Here is a 26,366-nt window from a genome sequence, read left to right on the forward strand (position 1 = left end):
AATAATAAACAATCTTACTTCTATCACAGACATAATTTCATGACTTCTTTGGACTCCCTCGCGTCTCCCGCTCCCATTTACATCGTTAAAAGTTTTTTCCAAACAAATTATCAACTTGTTTACAATCTCATGTCCACACATTCAAATATAATCTAGCACTTCTTCCAAAAAGTTTTATATTTTCTTTAGTCTCACTTATCATCAAATTTCAAATCTAATTTAGTGGTGGCCAATTTTTTATAATCTAGCATCCTTCTTAACATTCAACCAAATTACAATGTTTTTGTAGATACTTCTTGAATTTCTCCCAGTCTTCCTCCATCTTCTCTTCTCCCAGGTCACGGATTCTGCCAGTCATCTCGGCCAGTTGCATATAGTCCATCAGTTGCATCTGCCACTCTTCCAGTGTGGGTAGATCTTGAGTTTTCCATTTTTTTGCGATGAGTATCCTTGCTGCCGTTGTTGCATACATAAAGAATGTTCGGTCCTTCTTTAACACCTTCTGGCCGACAATACCCAGAAGGAAGGCCTCTGGTTTCTTAGTGAAGGTATACTTAAATACCTTTTTCAGCTCATTATATATCATTTCCCAGAATACCTTCACCTTAGGGCATGTCCACCAGAGGTGAAAGAATGTTCCTTCATTTTCTTTACATTTCCAACATTTATTATCAGACGAATGGTATATTTTGGCAAGTTTAACTGGGGTCATGTACCATCTATATATCATTTTCATTACATTTTCCTTCAGAGCATTACATGCGGTGAAGTTCAGCCCAGTGGTCCACAACCTTTCCCAGTCCTCAAACATGATGTTATGCCCAATGTCCTGTGCCCATTTTATCATAACCGATTTAACCATTTCGTCTTGTGTATTCCATTTTAACAGCAAGTTATACATTCTAGATAATACCTTAGTCTTTGGTTCTAACAATTCAGTTTCTAACTTCGATTTCTCCACCTGGAACCCTAACTTTTTATCATTTTTAAAAACTTCTTTAATCTGAGCATAATGTAACCAGTCTCGCACCTTATCCTTCATTTTCTCTAAACTCTGCAATTTCCAATTGTCTCCATCTTTTTCTAATATTTCCCAATATTTTGGCCATTTGGCCTCCATATTGGGTCTTTTTAGGGCCTTAGCCTCCAGAGGTGAAAGCCACCTTGGAGTTTTGTTTTCCAATAAGTCTTTGTATTTTGTCCAGACATTAAACACTGCTTTCCTGACAATATGGTTCTTAAAGGCCTTATTGATCTTAACTTTATCATACCATAAGTATGCATGCCAACCAAAAGCATTGTTAAAACCTTCCAAGTCCAACACGTCAGTGTCTTCGAGAAGTAGCCAGTCTTTTAGCCAGCAAAAAGCTGCGGCTTCATAGTACAACTTTAAGTCTGGCAGGGCAAAGCCCCCTCTTTCTTTCGCATCTGTTAATATCTTAAACTTAATTCTGGGCTTTTTGCCCTGCCAGACAAATCTGGATATATCTTTCTGCCACTTCCGGAAGCACTCCGTTTTGTCCACAATCTGTAATGTTTGAAACAAAAACAACATTTTTGGCAATACATTCATCTTGATAGCAGCAATTCGGCCTAACAAAGAAAGCTTCAATTTTGTCCAACTATCCAAGTCTCTCTTAATTTCAGACCAACATTTTTCATAATTATCCTTAAATAGACTCAGGTTTTTTGCTGTTATGTTTACCCCTAGGTATTTTACTTTTTTAACCATAGTTAGTTCTGTTTCTCTCTGAAACCGTTCCGACTCTATATCTGTCAAATTTTTTCCCAACACTTTAGTTTTCTGTTTATTTAATTTAAATCCTGCCACCCGACCAAAATCCTGTATCAGTTGTAATACTCTTTTCGTACTAGATTCTGGCTCCTGCAGAGTCAAAACTAAGTCATCTGCGAAAGCTTTCAATTTGTATTGTTTCGCTCCGACCTGAATCCCTTCCACCAACCGGTCCCCTCTGATTAAGTTCAAGAGCACCTCCAGAACCGAAATAAATAACAAAGGGGAAATCGGGCAGCCTTGTCGTGTTCCTTTTTCAATTTTGAACTCTTCTGTAACCACATTGTTAACTATTAGTTTAGCCTTTTGTTCTGAATATATTGCGTCAATCCCATTCTCAAACCCCCGTCCCACTCCCATTTCATTCAAATTTCCCTTCATAAATTTCCAAGAAATATTGTCAAAGGCCTTCTCCGCGTCTATAAAAATTAACACTGCTTTTGTATTTATATCTGTTTGCAAAAGTTCCAAAACGTCAATAATGTTCCTAGTATTTGCAAACATATGTCTGCCTGGGAGAAAGCCTGCCTGGTCTTTATGAATTACTTCATTAAGAACTCTTTTAAATCTACTTGCCAAAATGTCTGCAAATATTTTGTAATCCACATTCAGAAGGGAGATGGGACGATAGTTTTTAAGTTGTGTCTTTTCAGCTTCAGATTTTGGTATCAATGTGATAAAAGCTTCCTTCCACGATTCCGGCGCCTTCTTCCCTTCCATAATTTCATTACAGACCTCCATCAATGGTTGGATCAGATAGTCTTTTAATGTCTTATAATACTTGGAGGTCAGGCCGTCTGGCCCTGGAGATTTGCCCAATTGCATGTTCTGGATAGCTTGTTCAATCTCTTGCTGTGTTATTTTGTTATTCAGGATTAATCTGTTTTTTTGTGACAACTTTGTTAGTCCATTTCTTTCCAAAAATTGTTTAATCTCAACCTCATCTTGCGGCCCTTGAGTGTATAATTTTTTAAAGTATCTCTGGAAGCACTTTCTAATTTCCATGGGGTTCTGGATATTTCTTCCTTCAATTTCTAGGTTTGTAACTGTATTTAGTTTCTGTCTCTTCTTCAACTGCCAGGCTAGCAGTTTCCCACATTTATTTGCCGATTCAAAAGTTTTTTGTTTCATTAATTTAATCTTCCATTCTATTTCTTGGTTTATCAATTTGGAATATTGAGCTTGATATAGTTTAATTTCTCTCAGAATCGGCTGTGACTTCGGATTTGATCTTAATTTCTTCTCCAATTCTTTGATTTTCTGCAAAATCTTATCTTTCCTTTCATTTTGTGTTCTTTTCTTTACAGTGTTCTGTTGTATCAAGAACCCCCTCATCACAGCTTTGCTTGCGTCCCAGATAGTTCTTTTTTCCACCGTAGTGTTCATATTTATTTCAAAATAGTCCTTCAGAGTTTTTTGGGCCTTCTTAACGATCTCCTGATCTCCAAACAAGCTATCATTCATCTTCCATCTAAAGGAGCCGGTTGGCAAAAGTGTCATATCCATCTTCAGCGCATTATGGTCGGAGCAGGTCTTTGGGCAGATTTCCACTTTTCTGACCTTGGGTGCCAGACCTCTAGATATCCAAATTTGACTTCCGGAGGCGGCGCGAAGGGTAATGGCTGCCCTTTCCTAACGGGGAAGGGAAGCTCCGCACGAGAAGGGTCGTCCGCTACGGCGCAGCGGAGACCCAAAACGGAAAACCGCAGGCAGCAGAAGCCTGCGGTCCTGGGACCCGGCGGGCGCCTGTAGCGGCCACCGAAACGTTGAAGGAACCCCGTAAGGGGCTCCGGATCGCGGAGGAGGCTGCGGCGCTGTGGGTCGTTCCGCAATCGGCGGAGTGAAGCCGCGTAGCTGTTGCCAGTGAGCGCTGACCTTTCTTCCTGAAATTTATGCCTTGAAAACAACAACCCGTGAGTAAACATCTGACTCTATGCAATTTGGGACTTTAAAATATTGAATTTGGCTGAAAGCGGAGTGACGAAAAACAGGAAGTCCGTCTTCCGCTCCCATTGAACTTGAACGCAAAGAGCTGGAGGAGTGGAGGCAAAGAGAGATCTTTTAAACTATTTGATCTGAGCACCCATTGAACTTTATTTTAAGTGGAACAATTACTCTATGTGTTGGACTCTTATGAATTTTAATTACACGGGGATATCTTTCTCCCTTTGGAGCTACATTCTAACTAAAAACCCCAGGCGCTGGAGCTGCCTGAGAAACTGAGCTGTCAGCTTGCAGTTTGCAGTTTGGATACTTTGAATCTGAACTTTGAAACAATCTGAGAGAGTTTGAACTTGTTACTTTAAGGCATTTGGATTACCAGCTTGCACCATTAGAAACACTGTTGCTGTACTGAACCTCAACTCTGCTGAAAAATCTTTTTATTGAAGGTTCCTGGACTTAAAAATCTGACTTTATTTTAATTGAAATTGACTTCTTTCCTGAAATATTTTAAAACTCCCCCTAGAGGATTTGGGACTTATAACAGTGACTTTTATTTTACTTTCCTTTTCCCGGCCCTCTGTTGACTGTTACCATCTGGGCCGTGGCTTTCTCATGGGAACAACTCAGCTTGACCTTGACTTTTAGATAACTTTGGAATGAGTGGTACAAGAAGGAGAGGAAGAACTAAACAAACAACTTTGACAACTTTAACCGCAGCCTCACAGGCACGTAGATCATCTGTGCCTACTTTGCCTTCTGAGGTGGAAGCTGTTTCTCTGCCTCGGGCAGGGGAGGGAGAAACTGAGGAATTACAACTGGAAGATATGGCCTCAGGGGCAAGCACTGCTATCTTAGAGAAAATTTTCGAAAAATTAGAATCTTTGGATAAGAAAGTAGAATCTTTGGACAAGAAAGCCGATGAGCAAACATATAAAATTGAGCAGAACATAGAATGTTTAAATAAATTATCTGGACAAGTTGCACAGAATACTCAAGCAATCGGAGAATTGAAGGAGGCTGCAGGGGAAAATCGGAAATTGGCTGAAGATACCAGCCAAAAACTTGAAAACTTAGAACAAGAGGTAAGACCACTCTGTAAACAAGTAGGTGAACATCAGACCTATTTGTCCATGCTTGAACTGCGGAACAGGGAGAGCAATTTAAGGATAAGAGCAATACCAGAAGTGGAAGAAGGCAACCTAGCTGAGTTTTTGACTAAAGAATTTTCCAAATTTTGGAGTTTAGAGGAAAAGGACTTTAAAATCGTCTCGGCTTTTAGGCTCGGAAGACTTCTAAAGAAAGAGAAGCCCAGAGACTGTTTGATAATACTGAGGTCAAAGGAGGAAAGGGATAAGATTTTGGGTCTACACTACGGAAAGTCACTGGATATTTTGGACAAAAGAATTGAGATCTACAAGGATATTCCTAAACAACTGCTAGATCTTAGATCTAACTATTTGGAGTTGACAAGACTACTAAGGAAGAATTCAATCATCTTTAGGTGGGAATTTCCTCAAGGACTATCTTTTACTTTTAGAGGGAAGAAGATCAAAATCAGAACATCGGAAGATAGAGATAAATTTCTGAACGTATACGGAGAGGACCTTCACAAAGGAATTGACCAACTTCCAGGGCCTGAAACACCAGAGGAACCTGCACCCTTGGACCCTGAAGATCTTCTGAATAAGATACCACCCCTTGAAAAATAACCAGATTTATTCAGGATGTCTCTGCAACTTATGAGTTGGAACATTAATGGCTGCAACATCCCGGAAAAAAGGAGGAAAATTTTTCATATATTAAAAAAAGAACAATTGGATATTATCTGCTTACAAGAAACACATGTGACTAGGCTCCATAGAAAGGTGTTAATAAACAAAAGACTTGGTCAAGAATTTATATCTTCGGACAGAGTAAAGAAGCGAGGAGTGGTGATATATGCAAAAGAGAGCCTGTCACCTAAATTCTTATTCAAAGACGAACATGGAAGAATATTAGGAATTGAGATACAACATCAAGGAGAAAAGATTCTGATATTAGGAATTTATGCACCAAATGACGGGAAATCGGAATTTTACAAGAAGTTGCATGAGATCATGCTGGACTATCTGGACTACAACAACATCATTATGATGGGAGATATGAATGGGGTCGTATCGACAAACATGGATAAGTCACAAAATCAAAATGTCACAAAAGATGGCAGACTGCCAAAGACCTTTTTTGAAATGGCTGACAATATGGACTGGATTGACATTTGGAGAACTAAGAACCCCCTGGGAAGAGAGGGAACATTCTTCTCTGAAGCCCAACTGACTTGGACAAGCATGGGATCTTTCCTTCTGTCGTGATGGGAGGGAGATGGTTTGATTCTATTTCGGAGAGTGGTGGGAGTACCGAATTACAGATGGGCACGTACACTAGTGGCCAAAATTGTGGGGAAAGTTGCATTTCTAAAGTTTGATGGCTCATAACATCAATCTTTTTTTAAAACAATATCATACAATTATATATCATCAGACCGATAATTTAATGCAGAATACAATGCTACAAGGGACGCGGGTGGCACTGAGGGTTAAACCACAGAGCCTAGGACTTGCCGATCAGAAGGTCGGCGGTTCGAATTCCCGCGATGGGGTGAGCTCCCGTTGCTCGGTCTCTGCTCCTGCCAACCTAGCAATTTGAAAGCACATCAAAGTGCAAGTAGATAAATAGGTACCATTCCGGCAGGAAGGTAAATGACGTTTCTGTGTGCTGCTCTGGTTTGCCAGAAGCGGCTTAGTCATGCTGGCCACATGACCCGGAAGCTGTATGCCAGCTCCCTTGGCCAATAAAGCGAGATGAGCGTCACAACCCCAGAGTCGGCCACGACTGGACCTAACGGTCAGGGGTACCTTTACCTTTACAATGCTACAAACCATGTTGAATGATCCTTGTTCTATCAAAAGTTATTGGCAAATAACCTATATCGTATCTAACAAGACTTGGAGTGAGAAGAGTTGACTGGTCACCTAGAAAGTGATGTAATAGCCCTGACTTGAATCCAATAGAAAATCTGTGGAGCCGATTAAATAAACTTGTCAGTCAGAAGCAACCAAGGAATAAAGCACGTTTGATAGAAGCAATCATGCAATTTTGGTTTCACATCAACACCTGGTGAACTTAAAATCCTTGGGTTCACTCCCTGGGATGCTGTTGTAGGACTTTAATTGTGGCAAAAGGTTTCCATGCTACTAACAGAAAGGGTGAGAAGTTATGAAAATACCCCTTATCATGGTTTTCTGTGTATAATTTCTGGTTATTTGGCTATAATGTTTGATAGAATAATGGTAATTCAGCACAGTTTGTTGCAATATATTCTGCATTTAATTGTTTTTCTAATGATTATAATCTGTGGTATTCTAAAAAAGAATGGTTATGATCCACCAAACCTCAGAAACACAACTTTTTGTAAAGGTCCCCACAGTTTTGACCACTTAGTATCTGTTGTAGCCTTGGATTTGTCTCAGTCCCCATCCTCGCTATTTTAATGAAAGAAACAGAAAAGCTATGCAGCATCAAACTTTGTGATAAATGTCATTTCTTGGTCCTCAGTGTATATATTTGACAGGAAGATTAACTTCAGTAATATTCTAATTGTTGAGTTCTTTGGTCATGCAAGACAAAGGCTAGGCATATCCATCCAATTTCTTGTATAACCTACGGCTCCGTTAGACTGGAGGAATGTTCAGGTTATCAGAGTGGTTTTTGAATGACACAACTGAGTAAGGAGAGAGAATAATTTCCATTTTTTAATAAATGAAAGTTGGGATTCTGTCAGAGTCTTGCCATTGCTGGCGGTGGTTGGGGGGTACGGGAATAGGTTTCTCTCTGTTTCAGAAACAGACACACTTTAAAGCTGTAAAAGCAACGCATTTTGTTAAGGTTTGTCTCCAACAAAACTTGTTTCACAATCCATGTATTAACATACTGAAATATTCATACTGAAATTTGCTTATGCTTTAATTGTAAATATTAATAATGAATCATGGGCACGTAACTGAGCGCTAGCAAACTGTAGTTCGTAGTTATTTGGTACAAAATGCTTCTTTGTATACCGAACAGTAAATGAATTTAGGGATTGTAACATTTCAGGAGGGAGAAAAGGGAAGGTATTGACCAAGGCTGGAACTAAATCAGCCCATGGGTCAGCTTATGTTTTGAAACTTTGGCATATGTTTCTCTGCTGAGCTGAATGGACCGAAGGCATTTTGTAGGGGAAAAGCAGATGATGAGCTTCTTACCCTTTCTCCCACCCACTGTCTCTCCCCCTCCAAGATCTCCTCCCCACTCCCGCCCCCATCCCCCCCCCCGTCGCGTATTTTTGATAGGAAATACATGCCTAGAACTGGATGGATGTGGAAGATTCTGAGGAAAAGTAATAAAGACAAGCATCACTACTACAAGTCTGCCACTTCCTCCTGCAGATCGCTACTCCTGATGCTATACTCCATGATTTGGCTGCAGAAACTGTAGTCCCTAACTAAAGTTGCAATCCTAAATGCACTTACTGTTGAATTCAGTGGGAACCCTTTCTGAGTAAACATGCTTTTTGTACCACCATTCAGCAGCCACTGAGTTGATTAAGTGTGTGATGCTGTTGTTGTTGTTGTTAATGCCCATTTTAATTTACTTATACAGGTTATTTTAGTATCTGCCAATAAGCTTACACGATACATAGAACCATGCCAGCTGACAGAAGATTTTGGAGGGAGTCTTACCTACGATCATATGGACTGGCTGAACAAGAGGCTGGTTAGTTGCTTGGCAATTTTTTGTTTGTTCTTTTTCAGTAGACTTTCTATGGGAAAGTGGTGGTTGGAAATATTAATAGCTGTGTTAGGTGTGTCCTATCGGCATCAAAATGCTGGGGCAAAAAATGAGTCACCTGATATCACTGTGATCCAGTTCCCCACTCCTAGTATACATTAATTTCAGTCTGACTTCAGGTTTGATTTTGGGATGGCAGTTGCTTTGATTGCCCTAGTTGAATTGCCCTGGGATCTGGACAGGAGGAATACATCCCTGTTGGTTCAGCAGCTTTCAATACCATCAGCTACAGTATCTTTCTGGATTGCCTGGAAAATACGAGACATTATTTTATTGTGGTTCTGGTCCATCTAGGGGAGTTACTTTCTGAAGGTGGCAGTGTTCAATAAGCCCCATTGTACCTGTTTCCAGGAAGGTGTGACCAAAGCACAGCCACTAATGTTTTGTTTAAATCAGTATTGGACTCGTGTACAAAGAGAGAACTGTCTTTGAAGAGTCTTTGGGAGCTAACAGTCCAGAAAGTAGCAGCAACAGTTCTTTGAGAGCGCAAGATGTCCATTTTACAACATGTTCTATGTTGTTTGTATGTGCCTTTGTAACTCACTTGTTATTAAACTGCTAGGTCTTAGAGATGATTTCCCAGTGTCAGGGTTGGAGCACTCAGACAGGCAATCCGTCTTCAAGCACGAGACTGTAAAAATCAATTGCAGTAATGGTAACTATAAATATTTTACATAGGCATTTGAAAAGTTTACAAAAGAATCTACATCTTTACTGGATGAGCTTGCCTTAATCAACAGTGGAAATGATAAAGGAAACCAACAGGAGAAGGACAGGTAATTATTTTTCTTGTTTCTGTTAACAATTTATTAGTAATTAAATCCTTTGACTATAAACTCTAGCTCACGGAAGGGACATAGGTGCTTTCAAAAGCAACATTGGAATGGAAATAGTTTGTGTAAAAGATCCCTGATGTTTCTGGCTAGGATACTGAACTTTTTTAAAATACAAAAACAAAACACCTCTGTCATACAGAAATCCAAAACCCACCATCCTAACATCTTTCATGTGCAGTGCCAGTCTGGAATTGTGGCTAAAAAGGGCTTAAAGCTAGCCAGAAAGTAGGGTTGGTTATGTCTACACTGCTAGGAAAGTGCTTCAGTGCAGCTGTTGCCTTTTCTACATTTGTGTTCTATTTTTTGCTCTTTCTGGTGTCCCCAAATTTGAATTTCTGTTTGTATCTACAGGTAGTTTTTATCATGGAACCATTTGTCACTCCCTAGGAATGTATAGATGTAGTTTCTAGTTCCCGTTATCTTTCTAGGTCTCCTTAAATTGCATTATTTCGGTCTCTGCCACGTTGTGAGATGTGTGGATTTTAGGTGGCAATGACACTTGCTTTTTCCATGGAGACTACTGGGGTTCCATTTGTGCAAAATATTATTTCTTTCTCCTTGCATAATGGAACACACACACCCCAGCACACCTGCTGCATCTGTTTTGGGAGTCCTCCTGACCCTCCAGGGGTGGTGTAGCGGGAGGAGATGTGGAGAATCTCCTTGAATTAAGCATCAATCCTTGTGCTGATGTAGAAAATGTAGTTGAGTACTGCTATCAGTTAGGGTGTGTCTTACTAGTTGGGCTATTTTTATCTTGTATGAAAAGTAACTGAAAAGAAAAATAGCCTACGGTGTCAAGTATGCCAACATTTCTGAAACTTTAATCCCTCTTTGTCTCTTTTTCTTTTTTGGCATTGCCAAATATGGTTTTTACAAAGAAAATGATGCCAAGTAAAGGAAAAAATGTGAAATTTTATTAGAATGTTTTATAAAAGTCAAGAAGCTATATACTTGTGTTCAGTGCTTGAAACTTCAGTTATCAATGTTAAGTAAGTAACAGCCATTTGCCTTTCTATTTCAAGGTCTATAGACTTGAATTTCCTTCCATCCGTTGATCCTGAAACTGTTCTGCAGACAGGTATACCCAATAAGGCATCGTTTTTCTTTATTTCATGGATTTTGTGAATTGTTGTGGATATGGTAGTATATAATGCTAAAGCTTTGTTCTTGGTGTGTTAGACTCGTTCTTGGTGGGGGAGTGTTAACGAAACAGAATAATAAGTGTTATGAATATCTTCCTTATCTACTTAAAAGTACATTTCCCTCCCTCCCTCTGCTGTACTGCTCTTCCATTTCTGGGAACCGCAGCTGTAGAGAAATATTCTGCTCTCCTTTTCTGTTGGAATTACTAATCAAGCTCTGAGAATGCCACGAATACAATTAACAATTTAAGTTATTTTATAAATAATCAAGTGGGAAGCATAATGGGGAGCATATACTTTGACATATGCTTACTTAAATTTTTTATTATGGATATGGAAAAAGAAAATGTAGATTTTGGGCCTACATTAGTTTCCAGTGCAATAATTTTTTGGCTCATCCATTCCTTAGGATCCGGGTACCATTCCTCAAGGAAGTACAGTTGTTTATTTAGGGATTGTTTCATTTTTGCAGCATATCTGCAATTGGAGTCAGTGGGAACATTAAACGTTAGCTCTTTATTGTTGTAACTGGTGCTCAGTATCATTTTTTTTTAAAAATCATATAATCTATATCCCTTGCTTTTACATTGATGGCTTACAAGTTTAAGAAAAGTAAAGAATAAAAACAATTGTCGTTGTAACTTGGACTGCTATCTGAAATGCAGCTGTATGAATGCCCAGGCACCCACTGGATAATGTCTTTGACATCACTGATCAGTGAATCTTTTACGCAGTGTCTCCATATTATACCCTCGCTAAGTTACATCTCTCTGGTGCAAGGGGTACTGCAAATTTGTGAACCATTCCATATTTTCATATACAGAAGATTTTTTTTTATCATGCTGTGACTGTCACCCTCGAGGGAAAGTTGCATAGGATGTGAAAGTGATTTATGATAACCCATAATACGAACAACCCCCCTTTCACTTTTAGCCTACCACAAGCCACCTTCTTTTTGTCTCACGTCTTTTACACCCTAGCTCCTTTTTTTAACCTGACTATGCCACATCTGAGGCACCATTTGAATGCTCAGTTTTCATTCTTCAACCATTCAAGGTCATGAGCTGTTATCTGAATTGCAACAACGCCGCTTTAATGGTTCGGACGGAGGGGTTTCGTGGTCTCCCATGGATGACGAACTGCTTGCTCAGCCCCAGGTTATGAAGCTGCTAGACTCGCTCAGAGAACAATATACACGGTACCAAGAAGTATGCAGGCAACGGAGCAAGCGCTCTCAGCTAGAGGAGATTCAGCAGAAGGTAATGCAGGTAGGTGCCCCAAGCTCCACTTGGTTTATATCATTTATTGTTAACTGGGCATCCAGTTGGCTCGGTCTAGCAGATTATCTTACTCTTCTGCATCTTCTTCTTCATATGTATGAATACAGCCAGATTATAAGTATTGGTAGAGTTTCCCCAACCTCACTTAAAAACTCTGGCTGCTCAATACATTCCATTAAATAAGCGGCAGTCTATTTAAATAAGCGGCAGTCTAGCAGGGACGTGGGTGGCGCTGTGGGTTAAACCACAAAGCCTAGGACTTGCCGATAAGAAGGTGGGCGGTTTGAATCCCCACGAAGGGATGAGCTCCCGTTGCTCGGTTCCTGCTCCTGCCAACCTAGCAGTTTGAAAGCAAGTCAAAGTGCAAGTAGATAAATAGGTACCACTCCAGCGGGAAGGTAAACGGTGTCTCCGTGCGCTGCTCTGGTTCGCCAGAAGCAGCTTAGTCATGCTGGCCACATGACCCGGAAGCTGTACACCGGCTCCCTTGGCCAATAAAGCGAGATGAGCATCGCAACCCCAGAGTCGGTCACGACTGGACCTAATGGTCAGGGGTCCCTTTACCTTTACCTAGCAGAATGCACTGAGGACTCGTGCTACTAGATGTGGTCAGTAGCCTGGAATAAAGGCTTTTAGCGATCCGTGTGTGTGTGTGTGTGTGTGTGTGTACTCGCTCGCGCTTATACTGCCCATCCATTTCTTTATTGAGACAGTGTCCCTCACGACATGAGACCTACAGCCTTGTCGCTATTGGTTTTCCGCATTTCCAGGTGTGACTTTGTTCTGTCATGTGACGAAGCAGGTTACGTATAGCTCAGCATTTGGGCTGGTTTTGAAGCTTTCTTACATTGTTGGGATATTACAGAGCAGTCTTAATTGCACCCACTTAACTTGTGGTGTTGTCAAAGCAGTTAATAATGCCGATCTGTTTCTGGTAGATTTTGGGTTCAATTACCAATAAAATTGAACGGAAAGCAACTACAAGCTAGTAAAGCAAAGGTCATTAGGTGGCTCTTGCTGCTTCTTTTAAATAGTGATTTAATATAAACAAGATAATTAGTCTATCTAGTGATTAATAGATAAATAGGGTTAGCATATCCATTGATCAAAATCCAAAAGAATGGTTGTCGTACAAGGCTCTTCCTGACTAGAATGAGTAAAAACCCGTCTAATGAATTGTATGCTAGAAGGTCATGAAGGGCTGGGCTGGTGCTTTGGAAATCGGTATGTAATTGATGCTTTCAACACTTCTTCAGACAATGTCTCTGTCGAGATAATAAAGGAAATGAAATCAATTCATTTATTTCCCCAGGCCTATTATTTGAAATTGAATGTGTTTATATTTTAGGTGCTATGCACATGAACCTTCACCCTTTTAAATACTGGAGAGGCAGGAAATCAAAATATTCCACTTCACAATATTCTAGAATAATCATTTCTTTCACTTTTAAATCTCTTTTTAAGTGTGTTTTTTTAAAAAAAACAGTCAGACATGGTTATTACATAGGTATAAAAGAAACAAAATATTATTTCTGTGGTAACTTGAGCATTCGAGTCATCTGAGAAAATATGGGCTGATTGGAATGAGGTTTATAACCTAGTTTGGCAAACTGCCATCATTAATGCATTTAAATAGACTTGTTTACTGGGGCATCAACCTCAATTTGCATCATTCTGATTAGAAATTGTCATCCATTTGCTCTGCCTGTGTTACTGAAGTTGCATGGTAAATGAATTGAACTTTTGCAGGCAAAGAAATTGAACATTCATCTATGTTTTTATTTAGAAGATATCTGCAGAAGATATCTCAATGGGGAGCCAGGAGGAAGACTTTTTTTTTTTTTTTGGAAAAAAATATTCTAAAGATCTTCGGAGCAGAAGTGATCAAAAACCATATTGTTAAGCTAGCTGCCCAGGTATATCAGAAGTATATGTCTTCTTGGTGATAAAAAGAAGAAACTGAACTAAGAGAAATAGAAACAGGACGATGCCAAGAGATGATTTGCAGTATCATTTGATAATTACTGCAGTAGGAGTTTTCTTTCTTGCTGTTTAGTAACTGTAAAATAGATAATCACTAGCTTAGACTAACTGTCCACATATCAGGTGTATGGTTGAGGTGTCCTCACGTGTATTTTTGTGGTTGCCTTATTATTACTATTACTATTATTTGTACCCTGCCCATCTGATTTGCTTGCCCCAGCCACTGAGAAGCTTCCAACATAATATAATATACAGAAACAACACAACAGAACACATTAAAAGCACCTCAGTACAGGGCTGCCTTCAGCTCTCTTCTACAGGTTATATAGTTATTCATCTCCTTGACATCTGATGGGAGGGTGTTCCACAGGGCGGGCACCACTGCCAAGAAGGCCTTCTGCCTGGTTCCTTGTAACTTCACTTCTCACAATGAGGGAACTGCCAGAAGGCCCTCGGAGCTAGACTTCTGGCTTGTATGGCAACTTTTTGACACTCCCCACCCCACCCCCACTTCCTTATTAGTAGTTTCTCCCTAGTTCTGATTGTAAAACGTGTGGAAGTTTCAAAAGTACACAGTGCAGGATGCTGCTGTAGAAGTGGGCGAAGGTGAAAAGAATCAAAAGGTTTAGGCCGTATGTTCCTACCAGTAGTGGTGGGGCAGTGGCGCTTACCTAACTTCTGATTGATGGCTGCTCCTTACCTGGAGGTAGGTGAGCAGGGGTGAGGTCGTCATGGTGCAAACACACCCGCAGGAACACCAGATTGAATCTGCCTGTGCATTTGGGAAGTCTCAGGTGAGAACAGCCACCCCACTACACTGATAGCTGCCAGTGCCAATCCTCACAAATGTGCGGAACAGCCTTTGTCATCCATTTTCCTTTCCATATTTAGAAGATACAGCCTGCATGTTATCAGTGTCCTAGTATGTTTCCTCTTGAACACCTTTATCTCTTGTGTGTCCTTTGGTAGGAAGCTGATAGTCCTCATTTTCTGTTGCCATACATGTAGGTTGGGCCAGAAGGATCATTATGATGGCTTATGTAGTGCAAGGTAGGAGCTATCGCTCCGAAACCAATTCTGACAAATATTTATCCAGCCCCATCTGTTCTGTTTTGACACCTGCCATTTAAGGCCTCTGTTAAGCAACCTGCAAATAGCCTGTAATAAAAGAGCAGCAAATAGTGTAGCAGATACTGATATTTATCCCTAAACACACAGTCAGGTGGTGTAGTTCTGCAAGTTAGAACAATTTAGATTTCAGCAGGGGAACTAAAGAATCCACACACACCCTGCTTTTCTTAAAGAAGCCAGCTTTTCATCTTACCTACTAATACAGATATGAATTGACAAAACAGTGAATGAGCCAGATATCTTCATGCTCTGTTTCTAATGTGAGACGACATATTATTAAGGTTCACAAAGAAGACATTCTTCCCCCGAAAAAGCATTGGGAAATGTTTGATCAGCTTTGCCGGGTCCGCTAGCTTATGCACCTAAAAGGAAGTAAGGACCCCCGCTGCCTTTATTTATCTCGAGGTAGTGAGCACGTTGCCGTTAAAAGCGAACTTTATTTTGAGCAAAATCTGAATAACAATAATTTCTTTTAAAAATCAGTCTTGACCGCGTGGGTTTAATTATTTGCTGTGGTGAAAATGTTGCTGTTTTAATCAACAGGTCGTGAACTGGCTTGAAGGACCTGGCACAGAACAGCTTAGAACCCAGTGGGGGATAGGTGATTCAATTAGAGCCTCACAAGCTTTGCAACAGAAACATGAAGAGATTGAAAGTCAACACAGTGTGAGTTTTCATTTTCCAGAGGAAGTTACTGCATGATTGTTCTTATATATAATTCATTATGTGCAACATTTTCCAGTGACATTTTTCTAGCGAATTTTAGACAGTGATTTATGAGCTATATCAAACTGCACCTATTCTTCTGCAACAGACTGTGTTGGTGATCTTAATCATTGTTAATTAAATTCTAATGTCATGGCAATATACTAATTTTTATTCTTTTAAAGGAGAGTGATCGTGTTTCTGATGAGATTGGAAACACAAAAAGGAAGCATTGATTTAGGAGTAATATATGTCATCTTTTCTTTCTTTCTGGGAGCCACTTATTGTAATTACTTGAATGCTGAGTTTTAAGATCATACATAATCTCGGAGCATAGATTGTTTGATGACTGGCAAAGGCAGATTTTGTTTTTCCAGGAGTTCAAACACTGGAGTATAGAACATATTGGGGTTAATGTGAACTGAATGGAGAATTAGGAGGGAGGAGACTACTCTGACCACTGTCTACATTCAAAAGACTACTCTCAAGAGTCTCCTCCAGCACCATAATTCAAAAGCATCAGTTCTTCGGCAATCAGCCTTCTTTATGGTCCAGCTCTCATTTCCATACATCACTACTGGGAAAACCATAGCTTTTACTATACGGACCTTTGTTGGCAAGGTGATGTCTCTGCTTCATATATCCCACATCATTTCACTGAGCAATATAAAAAGTGCCCTACTGGTTCTGTTCATTCTCCACAACATCCAGATCACGTGCTGGTGGTCAGTTCTACCATTTTATTTCCTGTCTTTGGAAGAAAGCTTAAAATTTAATATTGTTAAAGGTTGGTATAAAATGTAAGCTTGTTATTCATTTACTGAAATGATTTAAAAAATATTGCAATGCAGTTAGTTGCTGACCATAGCACCTCACAGTAGCTGAAGCCTAGTGGTCTGCAGCACCAGTTTCACAGTGACTAGAAAACGTTTTGCAGTCTACAGCAAGTTAGGTGGTTCATTCTTATTTAGTCACCTGGCTCCTAACTTGCCTGTGGAGGTGTTTCATGAAAAGGAGGTTCATGGCCACAGACTGCAATGAAGCATCGTGAATAGGAAGTTTTGTTACTTCTGATATACTATCCCAAGTGTCTCCCATTTTTCAGCCTGTATGGCCAGCACTAATTTTTTCTATCTTAACTTGTGCCTCGTTCACTCTTCTCTGGAATGAAGTGATCAGACCAGTTCCTGAAATCACAGAGCCAGTTTCTTCTTGGTACTTTGCCATAACAAAGAGAAATTCAAAGGTACCCTTGACCTTTTGAAGTATTAACATTTCATAAAGCCCAATAAATTGCCGGTAGTTTTCTTAGCCGATAATCTTCCTTCTGGCCAGAGTTTCTCCCTCTCTGCTTGTTCAGCAGCAGCCAGAGTGGCTAACCTTTTTTGACCTCAGGCTTACATTCACTCTTGGCCACTTACTAGCGTGTGTGGTCAAGACACACAACCCCACCACCTCAGATCAGATCGGGAGGGTTGGCACATCCACCCCACTCAACAAATAATCAGTATGACTAGGTCGGGGTAGTTTCATCTTAATCAGAGTGCTCAGCTGAGTCTCCTACTCCTTTTTTTCCTTTGTTATTTCCCATATTGGTGAGGTCTTAAGAGGTAAAATTAAAAAAAAAAAATGGGGGTGGGGCTGATACAGTCCTCATGCCAAGACTTTTTAATTGCTCGCTTATTTATTAAATTTGAGTTGTTTCCAACTAACTCATTCCATCAGTGTAAGGATTTCTGCTTGCACAACAAAACTCTGTGCCATCCAAACCTGTTCTGGGTTTCCCCCCCAGCCACGTGGAGCAGATTTGGTGAGGGTGCAGGGCACGTGAGGAAAGGGGGAGTTCTGTTACATTTCTGCTGACAGAACAAATTGGTTGGATATTGCCCCTTGCTTCCTGCCCATCCTCCCCAAGGGGTTATTCTCCCCTGCTCTATTTCAACCAATCAGAGTCTGATTTGAACCACATAGTAGATCCAGTTCATTACTTAAAATACTCAAGAAGGGTTGAGTGAGGATTAATGTAGATTCCTTTGTTAGCTTGGTCAATAAATTATATTGTTTCTTTAGAAGTTGTGTTGCATCCAGTATCTTATGTTTTTGTACTTCAATCCACATTAACTGCATTGATTTTTGTAAAGTGAGTTCTTAAGATCCTGTCAAGTTCTGACATTGCATTTCAGCATGACCATTAGTAAACACAATACTTATGTCACAATACTTATGTCATCATGGACTCATCCTGCTGGGGCTGGGCTTCCAAGTTGGATTCTGCTGCTAATCTCTTAGTGTCAACACACCAATGGTCAATGATAGCAGTGCACAATGTTCTGCCCTCTTCTTTTTGTTCCTTTTGGGAAAAAGTTATCATGGCTACCAAACTTCACAACAATAAGCAGGGGGGCTTCTTGTTGTGGGCCTACACAAATTAGTGAGAGGAGAGTCCCATGGACTGCAAGAAGATCAAACCTATCCATTCTTAAGGAAATCAGTCCTGAGTGCTCACTGGAAGGACAGATCGTGAAGCTGAGGCTCCAGTACTTTGGCCACCTCATGAGAAGAGAAGACTCCCTGGAAAAGACCCTGATGCTGGGAAAGATTGAGGGCACAAGGAGAAGGGGACGACAGAGGATGAGATGGTTGGACAGTGTTCTCGAAGCTACCAGTATGAGTTTGACCAAACTGCGGGAGGCAGTGGAAGACAGGAGTGCCTGGCGTGCTCTGGTCCATGGGGTCACGAAGAGTTGGACTAAATGACTAAACAACAACACTGAGGAGGACAATTCTTCATAAAATCATTTGAAATACAAAACACTAAAATAAATCACATTCACGCTCAAGCATAAACATGCAGCAGATTAAAAGCTGAATTTTTTGCCTTCTCTTAATTCTTTTTCTTTGTGATGTCAGCAAACACCAAATCTTCTACAGCCAGGAGATGTCCTAATGTAGGGGAGCATTTTTGTTTTTTGAAAAATCTATTTCCAAAAGTAGTGCACACAATGTCCAGAGATCATGTCAGTTGTATCCAAATAATTTTGTGGTGGCCCCAGCAACCTTGATTTATCTCCATCCAGTTATTATAGTAGCCTATTCCTGTCATCCTTGGGATGCAGGTGGCACTGTGGGTTAAACCACAGAGCCTAGCACTTGCCGATCAGAAGGTCGGCGGTTTGAATCCCCGTGACGGGGTGAGCTCCCATTGCTCCTGCCAACCTAGCAGTTCGAAAGCACATCAAAATGCAAGTAGATAAATAGGTACTGCTCCAGCGGGAAGGTAAACGGGATTTCCGTGTGCTGCTCTGGTTTCACCAGAAGTGGCTTAGTCATGCTGGCCACATGACCCGGGGGCTGTACGCCGGCTCCCTTGGCCAATAAAGCGAGATGAGCGCCACAACCCCAGAGTCGGCCACAACTGGACCTAACGGTCAGGGGTCCCTTTATCTTTACCTTTATTCCTGTCACACCTGCAACAAAGTCCCCCAGAAATGCTGGGAAAATATCTAGATCTGGAAGTCTTTGAAGAGGACCATCGTTAACAGGTTCCCCATAACTACAGAGACCTTTACGCAGTATATATACTGAAAGTGACAAAAGTAAAGTTACACATTAGGTCCATCTGTTACCTTCTCCATTATGGATTTATAATGGCGTTAGAGGACCACCAGTGGAAGTCTTTGGAATCTCATGAATTTCTAATTGTTTCAAAAGATTCCTTAGTAAATAAAGCATTATGGCAGCATCAGTCAATCTGTCTCTTGCTGCCAGATTTTGGAAATTGACACCAAGGCTGCGCAAGGCAGCAATTAGAAGTTACTGCCTTTATATACATAAAAGCTTTTTAAATAACTCAAGTGTTTCTTTAATCTGCTGTCTCATTGATTTACTAGCTAATTACTTTTTAACTGTGTTTACTAAAAAGGATTCTGACTTTATTGCAAGCAATAGTCTTACTACAGATGCCATTTATTCCACTGGCACTGCAAAATAGTTTAAATATTCATTTAACACTGAGTCATTGCCTTCCCTTCCACCTTTTAAAGGCCTGAGTCATAGTCCGTTTCGAAAAGTGACATTATTGCTATTTACTGCCTAGCAATTTTCAGACAGTGATTAGGTTCAAACCATGATAGATAATGAGTGCATATATAAGACAGACTTTCCCCCCAAAAGATTTGTCACTAGAATACGTGACTAGACAAAACAAAGTAGAAAAGTGATTAAGAACACACATGGAAGTGGTGAAATTATACCACTCTAGATGGAAAGGGAAGTCAAGGCACAACAGCCTCTTTGTTTGTTTGTTTGTTTGTTTGTTTGTTTGTTTGTTTGTTTTCTTGATAATACTGCATTTCCATTAAATTATTGGGGCAGTTAACAAAACAACAACATGAAATTATAAAAATATACAATGAAACCTAAGCTTGCCTGAAATAAAATAGTTTTTAGGTTGCTCATTTAAATGCAGGATAGAGAGCTTTGGTAGGCTATTGCAGGGACAGGGCCGGCTCACACATGAGGTCAGGTCAGAAGACCACCTCAGGTGGCAGGATCCACAGGGCCACAGATCTCAATACAGTGGTACCTCAGGTTAAGTACTTAATTCGTTCCGGAGGACCATACTTAACCTGAAATTGTTCTTAACTTGAAGCACCACTTTAGCTAATGGGGCCTCCTGCTGCCGCCGCACCGCTGGAGCACGATTTCTGTTCTCATCCTGAAGCAAAGTTCTTAACCTGAAGCACTATTTCTGGGTTAGCGAAGTCTGTAACCTGAAGCGTATGTAACCTGAGGTACCACTGTATAGATCTTTATCCCTCCCTTGTTCCTGATGTAGACCTTGACTCACCCCTTCTTCTCTGGCAGGGGTGGGGCACCATTTGGTGGTTCGCTTCAGGTGCCAAGATGTCTTGGGCCAGCCCTGTGCAGGGAGGTGGGTACCCATCAACCAACTTTTCATGATCAGACTTCTGGGGCACGTCCTAAGCTGGCAGATTCATATGGGAAGGGGTGGCTCTCAAGGTATCCTGTTCATCCATTAACAGGCTTTCAAGTTAAATTCCTAAATTGGGTTCTAGCAGCATAGCTGCATGTAGTAAAAAGTGCAACGGGTGTGGGGGGTGGAAAGGTTTTCCTAGGAGCCTGTATGGCCTAATGGTTTGAGGATATCAACCTAGAAATTCCACCTTGGGCAGAGGCTGTTGGAAGAAGAGGAGCTTTAGAATAAGGCAACACCAAGAAGACGGATGTTCTTTTGTGTTTTTTGCATGTTCACAGATCTCATGCAGGGCAGAGAAGTTCAAAAGTTGTATGCGCCGTACATTCGCACTGGCACGCAAGGGTTATTAGAGTGAAAGCATGGAGGCGCTTGCCCATCTGCTTGTCTGCTTTTGTCCTGTGTATCCTGTTGCTTCTCTTGGCCCTTGGTTGCATCAGCAAGTTATCTGTGAGCTCAATGTGATCAGTGGTGCACAGTGTGCTGAACTATAGAAATGCCGTATAAATAATAAACTAGTAAGAAAACTGATGTGCGCTCCTGATAATACTGAAGGAAAAGAGGCTGCTGAAACTCTATGAAGCTGCAGAGGCAATGGAAAGGAAAGCTGCAGCAAGGAGGGAGGGAAGAGGGATGTGATCAAGGGAACAAGAGAAGACGATCAGTTGAAAACATGTTGCTGTGTGCTAAATATTTTTATTTTTTTGAAATTTTATTATTTTCACATAACAAATTATTTCAACAATTATATGTGTGCTAAATAGATACAACTTTGTTTTTAAGAAGCCTACTGGGCTAAAGAACAGGATATTGCAGTAGGGGACAAATTAAAGAGACCGGATAAGAGCATAAGCTTACACAATGAATGAGAGGCTAGATTTTGGCAAGGCGGCAGGGGAAAACCCAGAAATCCTAAGATGATGAGAAAAAGAGGACTTGCTGAAAATGGTTCCAAGGGTCCACGACTGATTTTGCCAAATGACAGAATTGCTCAGTTGAAAAAGACATGACATTTTCGACTTGATATGGGCGGAGACTTGAGCAGGTCTGTGTGCTGCTGGTTTTAATGCATTACTGTTAGACAGAAGCATATGTAAACCTGTGTAATAAGTTGGTTGAATGTGTGTGTGTACACGCTGTCTTAAAAGGAACATTAAAAAGCATTGCAGTTCTGATATACTTTCTGCCGTGCTGTTCTTGCAGGAGTGGTTTGCAGTGTATGTGGAACTTAATCAACAGATTGCAGCTTTGTTAAATGCCGGGGATGAAGAAGACCTTGTGGAACTGAAAGCATTACAGCAGCAGTTAAGTGATGTTTGCTACCGGCAAGCCAGTCAGCTGGAGTTCAGGCAGAATCTGTTGCAGGCAGCACTTGATTTCCATGGTGTTGCCCAAGAAGTAAGTCAGTATACATTCTTACTCACTGTACAGTCTTGCTGTGTGATGATTACTACAGATGGCCAACAGGTTTTTAGGAATGAACAAATTCCAAAATACACCAATCCATTTCTGAGGACTTTCAGTAGCTAAAGCCTTCTGTTTTATGAGGATTTTTTTTTGAATGAATTAATGAATCTTTATTTGCATCAGCCATTGGCTATAGCAATAAAGGAACAATATGATATACAAAGAATAGAAATACAATGGTACCTCTGGTTACGTACTTAATTCGTTCCGGAGGTCCGTTCTTAACCTGAAACTGTTCTTAACCTGAAGCACCACTTTTAGCTAATGGGGCCTCCTGCTGCCGCTGCCGCCGCCACACGATTTCTGTTCTCATCCTGAGGCAAAGTTCTTAACCCAAGGTAATATTTCTGGGTTAGCGGAGTCTGTAACCTGAAGCATATGTAACCTGAAGTGTCTGTAACCCGAGGTACCACTGTAAAAAAGTCAGTTATATAGGGTTTTGAATCAGTAGTCAAATAGTGGATCTTATTCTGATTGCCCCAGCTAAAATTTATTGCAGTGTTGTAGAAAGATTCTGATGTCTATTACTTATGCAAAATTGAATTTATAGTCATTGAGGGCACTTAATTTTATTGCTCTTGAGAGAGGACATTGGGCATTGACTACTGTAGAATGTCGTGACCACGGTGCTTAGTGTCTGTGCTTATCTGACAGTTTAAAGCACATCCTGCTTCTCCTCCTGTTTTGTAATGCCCAGAAGTGATGACTTTTCTTCATCTTAAACTATTGGCCCTTTTCCACTCGGTACCTGGGGCCCTTATCGATGTCTGCACACATACACAAAAAGAGGCATATAAGGTCTTGTTGGGAGTCCACATCTTGATCATTGGAGATTGGTAGAAAGTGTGGCAGCAGCATTCTTGATGAAGGATGTTTGGTGAGGAGTGTCTGTTGTTCAGGTCATCTTCCTGTGAGCTTCCCTATCTCCTAGTTTTATCTCCCTTTACAGCTTGTGTGTGTCAGTGTCACAGCACACCCTGCCATTGGAGCAGATCCTTGGTGGAAGCACGAGAAACACAGGTTTTTGAAGTAATATGATACCTGGGGTTTTTCTTGCTGTCTTTTTCAGTTGTCTCAGCAACTAGACGGCCTACTAGGGATGTTGTGTGTTGATGTCGCACCAGCAGACGGGACGTCAATTCAGCAAACTCTAAAGCTATTGGAAGAGAAACTGAAAAGTGTTGGTAAGCCCATACATTGTAGAAACCTCCAAATCTATAAAACAGTGAACAATTGGGAAAAAATAAATTTTAAAGTATACATTGATGTTTCTCTCACGTTCGTAACTAAGCATAGAGGGGAAAACGGACCTTTCTGGCCACAATTCAGCAATTCATGCAGAAGAGATTGGGTGAGCATGGCAGGCCTTTTCTCAGATGCACATCCCCCTCCCATCCCTTTCTCTGGGGGATAATTACAATTCCCTTTCTTTTAAAAAACAACAGTGCAATGGTGGGGGGGCACAAGCCTAATTGAATAATTGGATTTGCTTTACAGTTGTTTGGATTTTGGATGCTAACTCTTTGCTTCCTTTTGCAATTGGCTCAAATACTGTTGAGATGTAAAAGTCTTAACAGTACATTTAAATTCATTTGTATTGCAGCAAGGAAACATCATAAACAGTGTACGTGAATCCCTGACAATCCACCTGCTTCCAAGGCTTAAAACTTACAAAGCTGCTTTCGTGTATTAAATTGCATGCAGAGGGAGTCCATGTGTTGAGACTGGACATTGCAGATGGGCAGCCTCTATGCATAGACCTCTTTACATTTTGGACCTCCATGCAGTTGGGGTTCCAGCTCTCTTGGAAGTCTGTGCATGTAAAGGTCTGTGCATTTAGGCTTCCCTCTTTCAGACACAAGTGTTCAGTGTTTGAACATTACAGTGAGGGTGGAAAAAAACACACCGCATGTCTTCAGCCTGTTGCCCCTTGTGATCATATGGATCCCCTTAGCTTAATTAACAGTTATCACGTGGAGGACGCTTATGATTAAGCTGCATAATATGTCCAGACTTGGAAGATTTGTGCCAGTATTTACAAAGCTTTAAGAAGAAAACTAGGGATGTGGATGGCGCTGTGGTCTAAACCACTGAGCCTCTTGGGCTTGCTGATCAGAAAGTTGGTGGTTCGAATCCCCACGACAGGGTGAGCTCCCGTTGCTCGGTCCCAGCTCCTGACAATCTAGCAGTTCGAAAGCATGCCATTGCAAGTAGATAAACAGGTACTGCTGCGGCAGGAAGGTAAACGGCGTTTCCGTGCGCTGCTCTGGTTTCGGTGTTCTGTTGCCCCAGAAGTGGCTTAGTTATGCTGGCCTCATGACCTGGGAAAATTGTTTGCAGACAAACGCCGGCTCCCTTGGCCTGTAAAGCGAGATGAGTGCTGCAGCCCCAGAGTCGTCTGTGACTGGACTTAACTGTCAGGGGTCCTTTACCTTTACCTTTTAAGAAGAAAACTAATCTCTTTCATTTTGAAAAACACCTTTAAACGTAAACTGAGATAATGCATACAATAGTCAAATTAAGAAAGAGGGGAAACTTCAAAATCCCTGCTATGTGATAGCAGTTCATAAGACTGGAAGGGACACAAATAATTAACATATAAAGCTGCCTTATACTGGGTCAGACAATTGGTCACTGTCTTCCACTGTGTTTCAGTCTTTCTTAGCCCTTAGTATTTCTTTTTTAACTGGTGACACCAGGGTTTCAACCTGGGTTATTCAGCATGCAAGTTGTACGTTTTGCTAGTAAGCTGTGACCTCTCCCCATAATAAATACTAACTTTGTGACTGTAAGAAATTATACTTAAAAAAAAAAAAAGATGCAATAGGAAACTTAAACACTAGCTATCTATATGTTTGCTTTTGATTGCCAAACTTGCTCATTTTGAAATCTAGTAAGTTACGTGACATATCATTTATTGAATGAAATCACTGCAACTAAACTTGCACATGGATGAAGAGAGAATTGGACAGAATTTAATGAGTAGAGGGAATATGTCATTTGTTCGCATTTGCACCTGTTTGAGGGTGGGAAATGTACTAGTTCTATGAAACAAAGAATTTGGGTTTTTTGTACCTTAGACTTAGGTCTGCAAGGTTTGCGTGAAAAAGGTCAAAGTCTTCTTGATCAAATATCTAACCAGGCATCTTGGGCTTATGGAAAAGATGTAACCACGGAAAACAAAGAGAACGTTGATCACATCCAGGGAGTGATGGAAGACATGCAGCTTAGGAAGCAAAGGTAATAATTATGCTGCCTAGCAGCCCTGAAAAGTTCCCTCTAGCTCAGAAGTTCTCTTAACTGTGCCATTTTGTGTGAAAATTCTGTATGCCTTTAAAACTGCTTTAGTTCACTTGATGCCTTTTGATAACTCAGCAACTGCAGTTGTGGTATTCTTTTTAAAGAGAACATTAAGATGTCATAATGTGCCATACGGTACTGCACAAAAGACCAAAGGATCAGGCTGAAAACGAATAGAGTTAATCATGAAAGAGAATAACTTAATAATGAACAAAACCCTGATCTGCTTATATCTGAAAACTGAAAAAATGTATTCTTTACAAGTTATGACAAAGAAAATGAACTGAAACCAGTCTTGAAAGTCCTTAGGATTTATCTATCAGATGATTATCTTGTAGTGTTTAAATATTAAATCTTTCTCCCCTGATATTAAGACTCAGAGGCTGCCGATCTCAGTCTCCATTTCCTGCTTCTCTATGAGCAAAACAGGCTCTGCTGCTGCTACTTTGTCTAAACCCCAAGAAATGTCCACTGCAAAAGCCACACAGAGATGGAGGTTGGCTCCCAGCAGAAAATTAAAAGCACAAGAAAATGTCAAACATTAAAAACTTCCCTAAACTGGGCTGCCTTCAGATGTCTTCTAAAAGTCAGATAGTTGTTTATTTCCTTGACATCTGATGGGAGGGAGTTCCACAGGGTGGGCGCCACCACTGAGAAGGCCCTCTGCCTGGTTCCCTGTAACCTCACATTTTGCAGTGAGGGAACTGCCAGAAGGCCCTCGGCGCTGGACCTCAGTGTCCGGGCAGAACGATGGAGGTGGAGACGCTCCTTCAGGTATACTGGGCCGAGGCCGTTTAGGGCTTTAAAGGTCAGCACCAACACTTTGAATTGTGCTCGGAAACGTACTGGGAGCCAATGTAGCTTTTTCAGTACTCATATGTTATATGAGAATAGCGATAGCTAAAAGAAATTATA

The 26,366-nt window shown here is 40.8% G+C and overlaps 1 protein-coding gene across 3 annotated transcripts in view; it reads left to right on the plus strand.

Annotated features, from left to right (window-relative positions):
- SESTD1 (SEC14 and spectrin domain containing 1) overlaps nucleotides 1-26,366 on the plus strand; it is a 59,239-nt gene that overhangs the window by 27,941 nt on the left and 4,932 nt on the right. For 2 of the 3 annotated variants that reach the window (XM_081874078.1, XM_081874079.1), the window contains exons 7-14: nucleotides 8,420-8,533; nucleotides 9,287-9,384; nucleotides 10,470-10,525; nucleotides 11,646-11,857; nucleotides 15,527-15,649; nucleotides 21,888-22,082; nucleotides 23,221-23,335; nucleotides 25,232-25,391. In XM_081874078.1, coding sequence (XP_081730204.1) covers nucleotides 8,420-8,533; nucleotides 9,287-9,384; nucleotides 10,470-10,525; nucleotides 11,646-11,857; nucleotides 15,527-15,649; nucleotides 21,888-22,082; nucleotides 23,221-23,335; nucleotides 25,232-25,391 — 1,073 coding nt within the window. The remainder of the gene's footprint in view (nucleotides 1-8,419; nucleotides 8,534-9,286; nucleotides 9,385-10,469; nucleotides 10,526-11,645; nucleotides 11,858-15,526; nucleotides 15,650-21,887; nucleotides 22,083-23,220; nucleotides 23,336-25,231; nucleotides 25,392-26,366) is intronic. The other variant, XM_081874080.1, reaches the window with a different exon arrangement.

Source organism: Podarcis erhardii (genome assembly GCF_964252035.2).
Source record: "Podarcis erhardii genome assembly, chromosome: 1".
In the NCBI taxonomy this organism is placed as follows: Eukaryota; Metazoa; Chordata; class Lepidosauria; order Squamata; family Lacertidae; genus Podarcis; species Podarcis erhardii.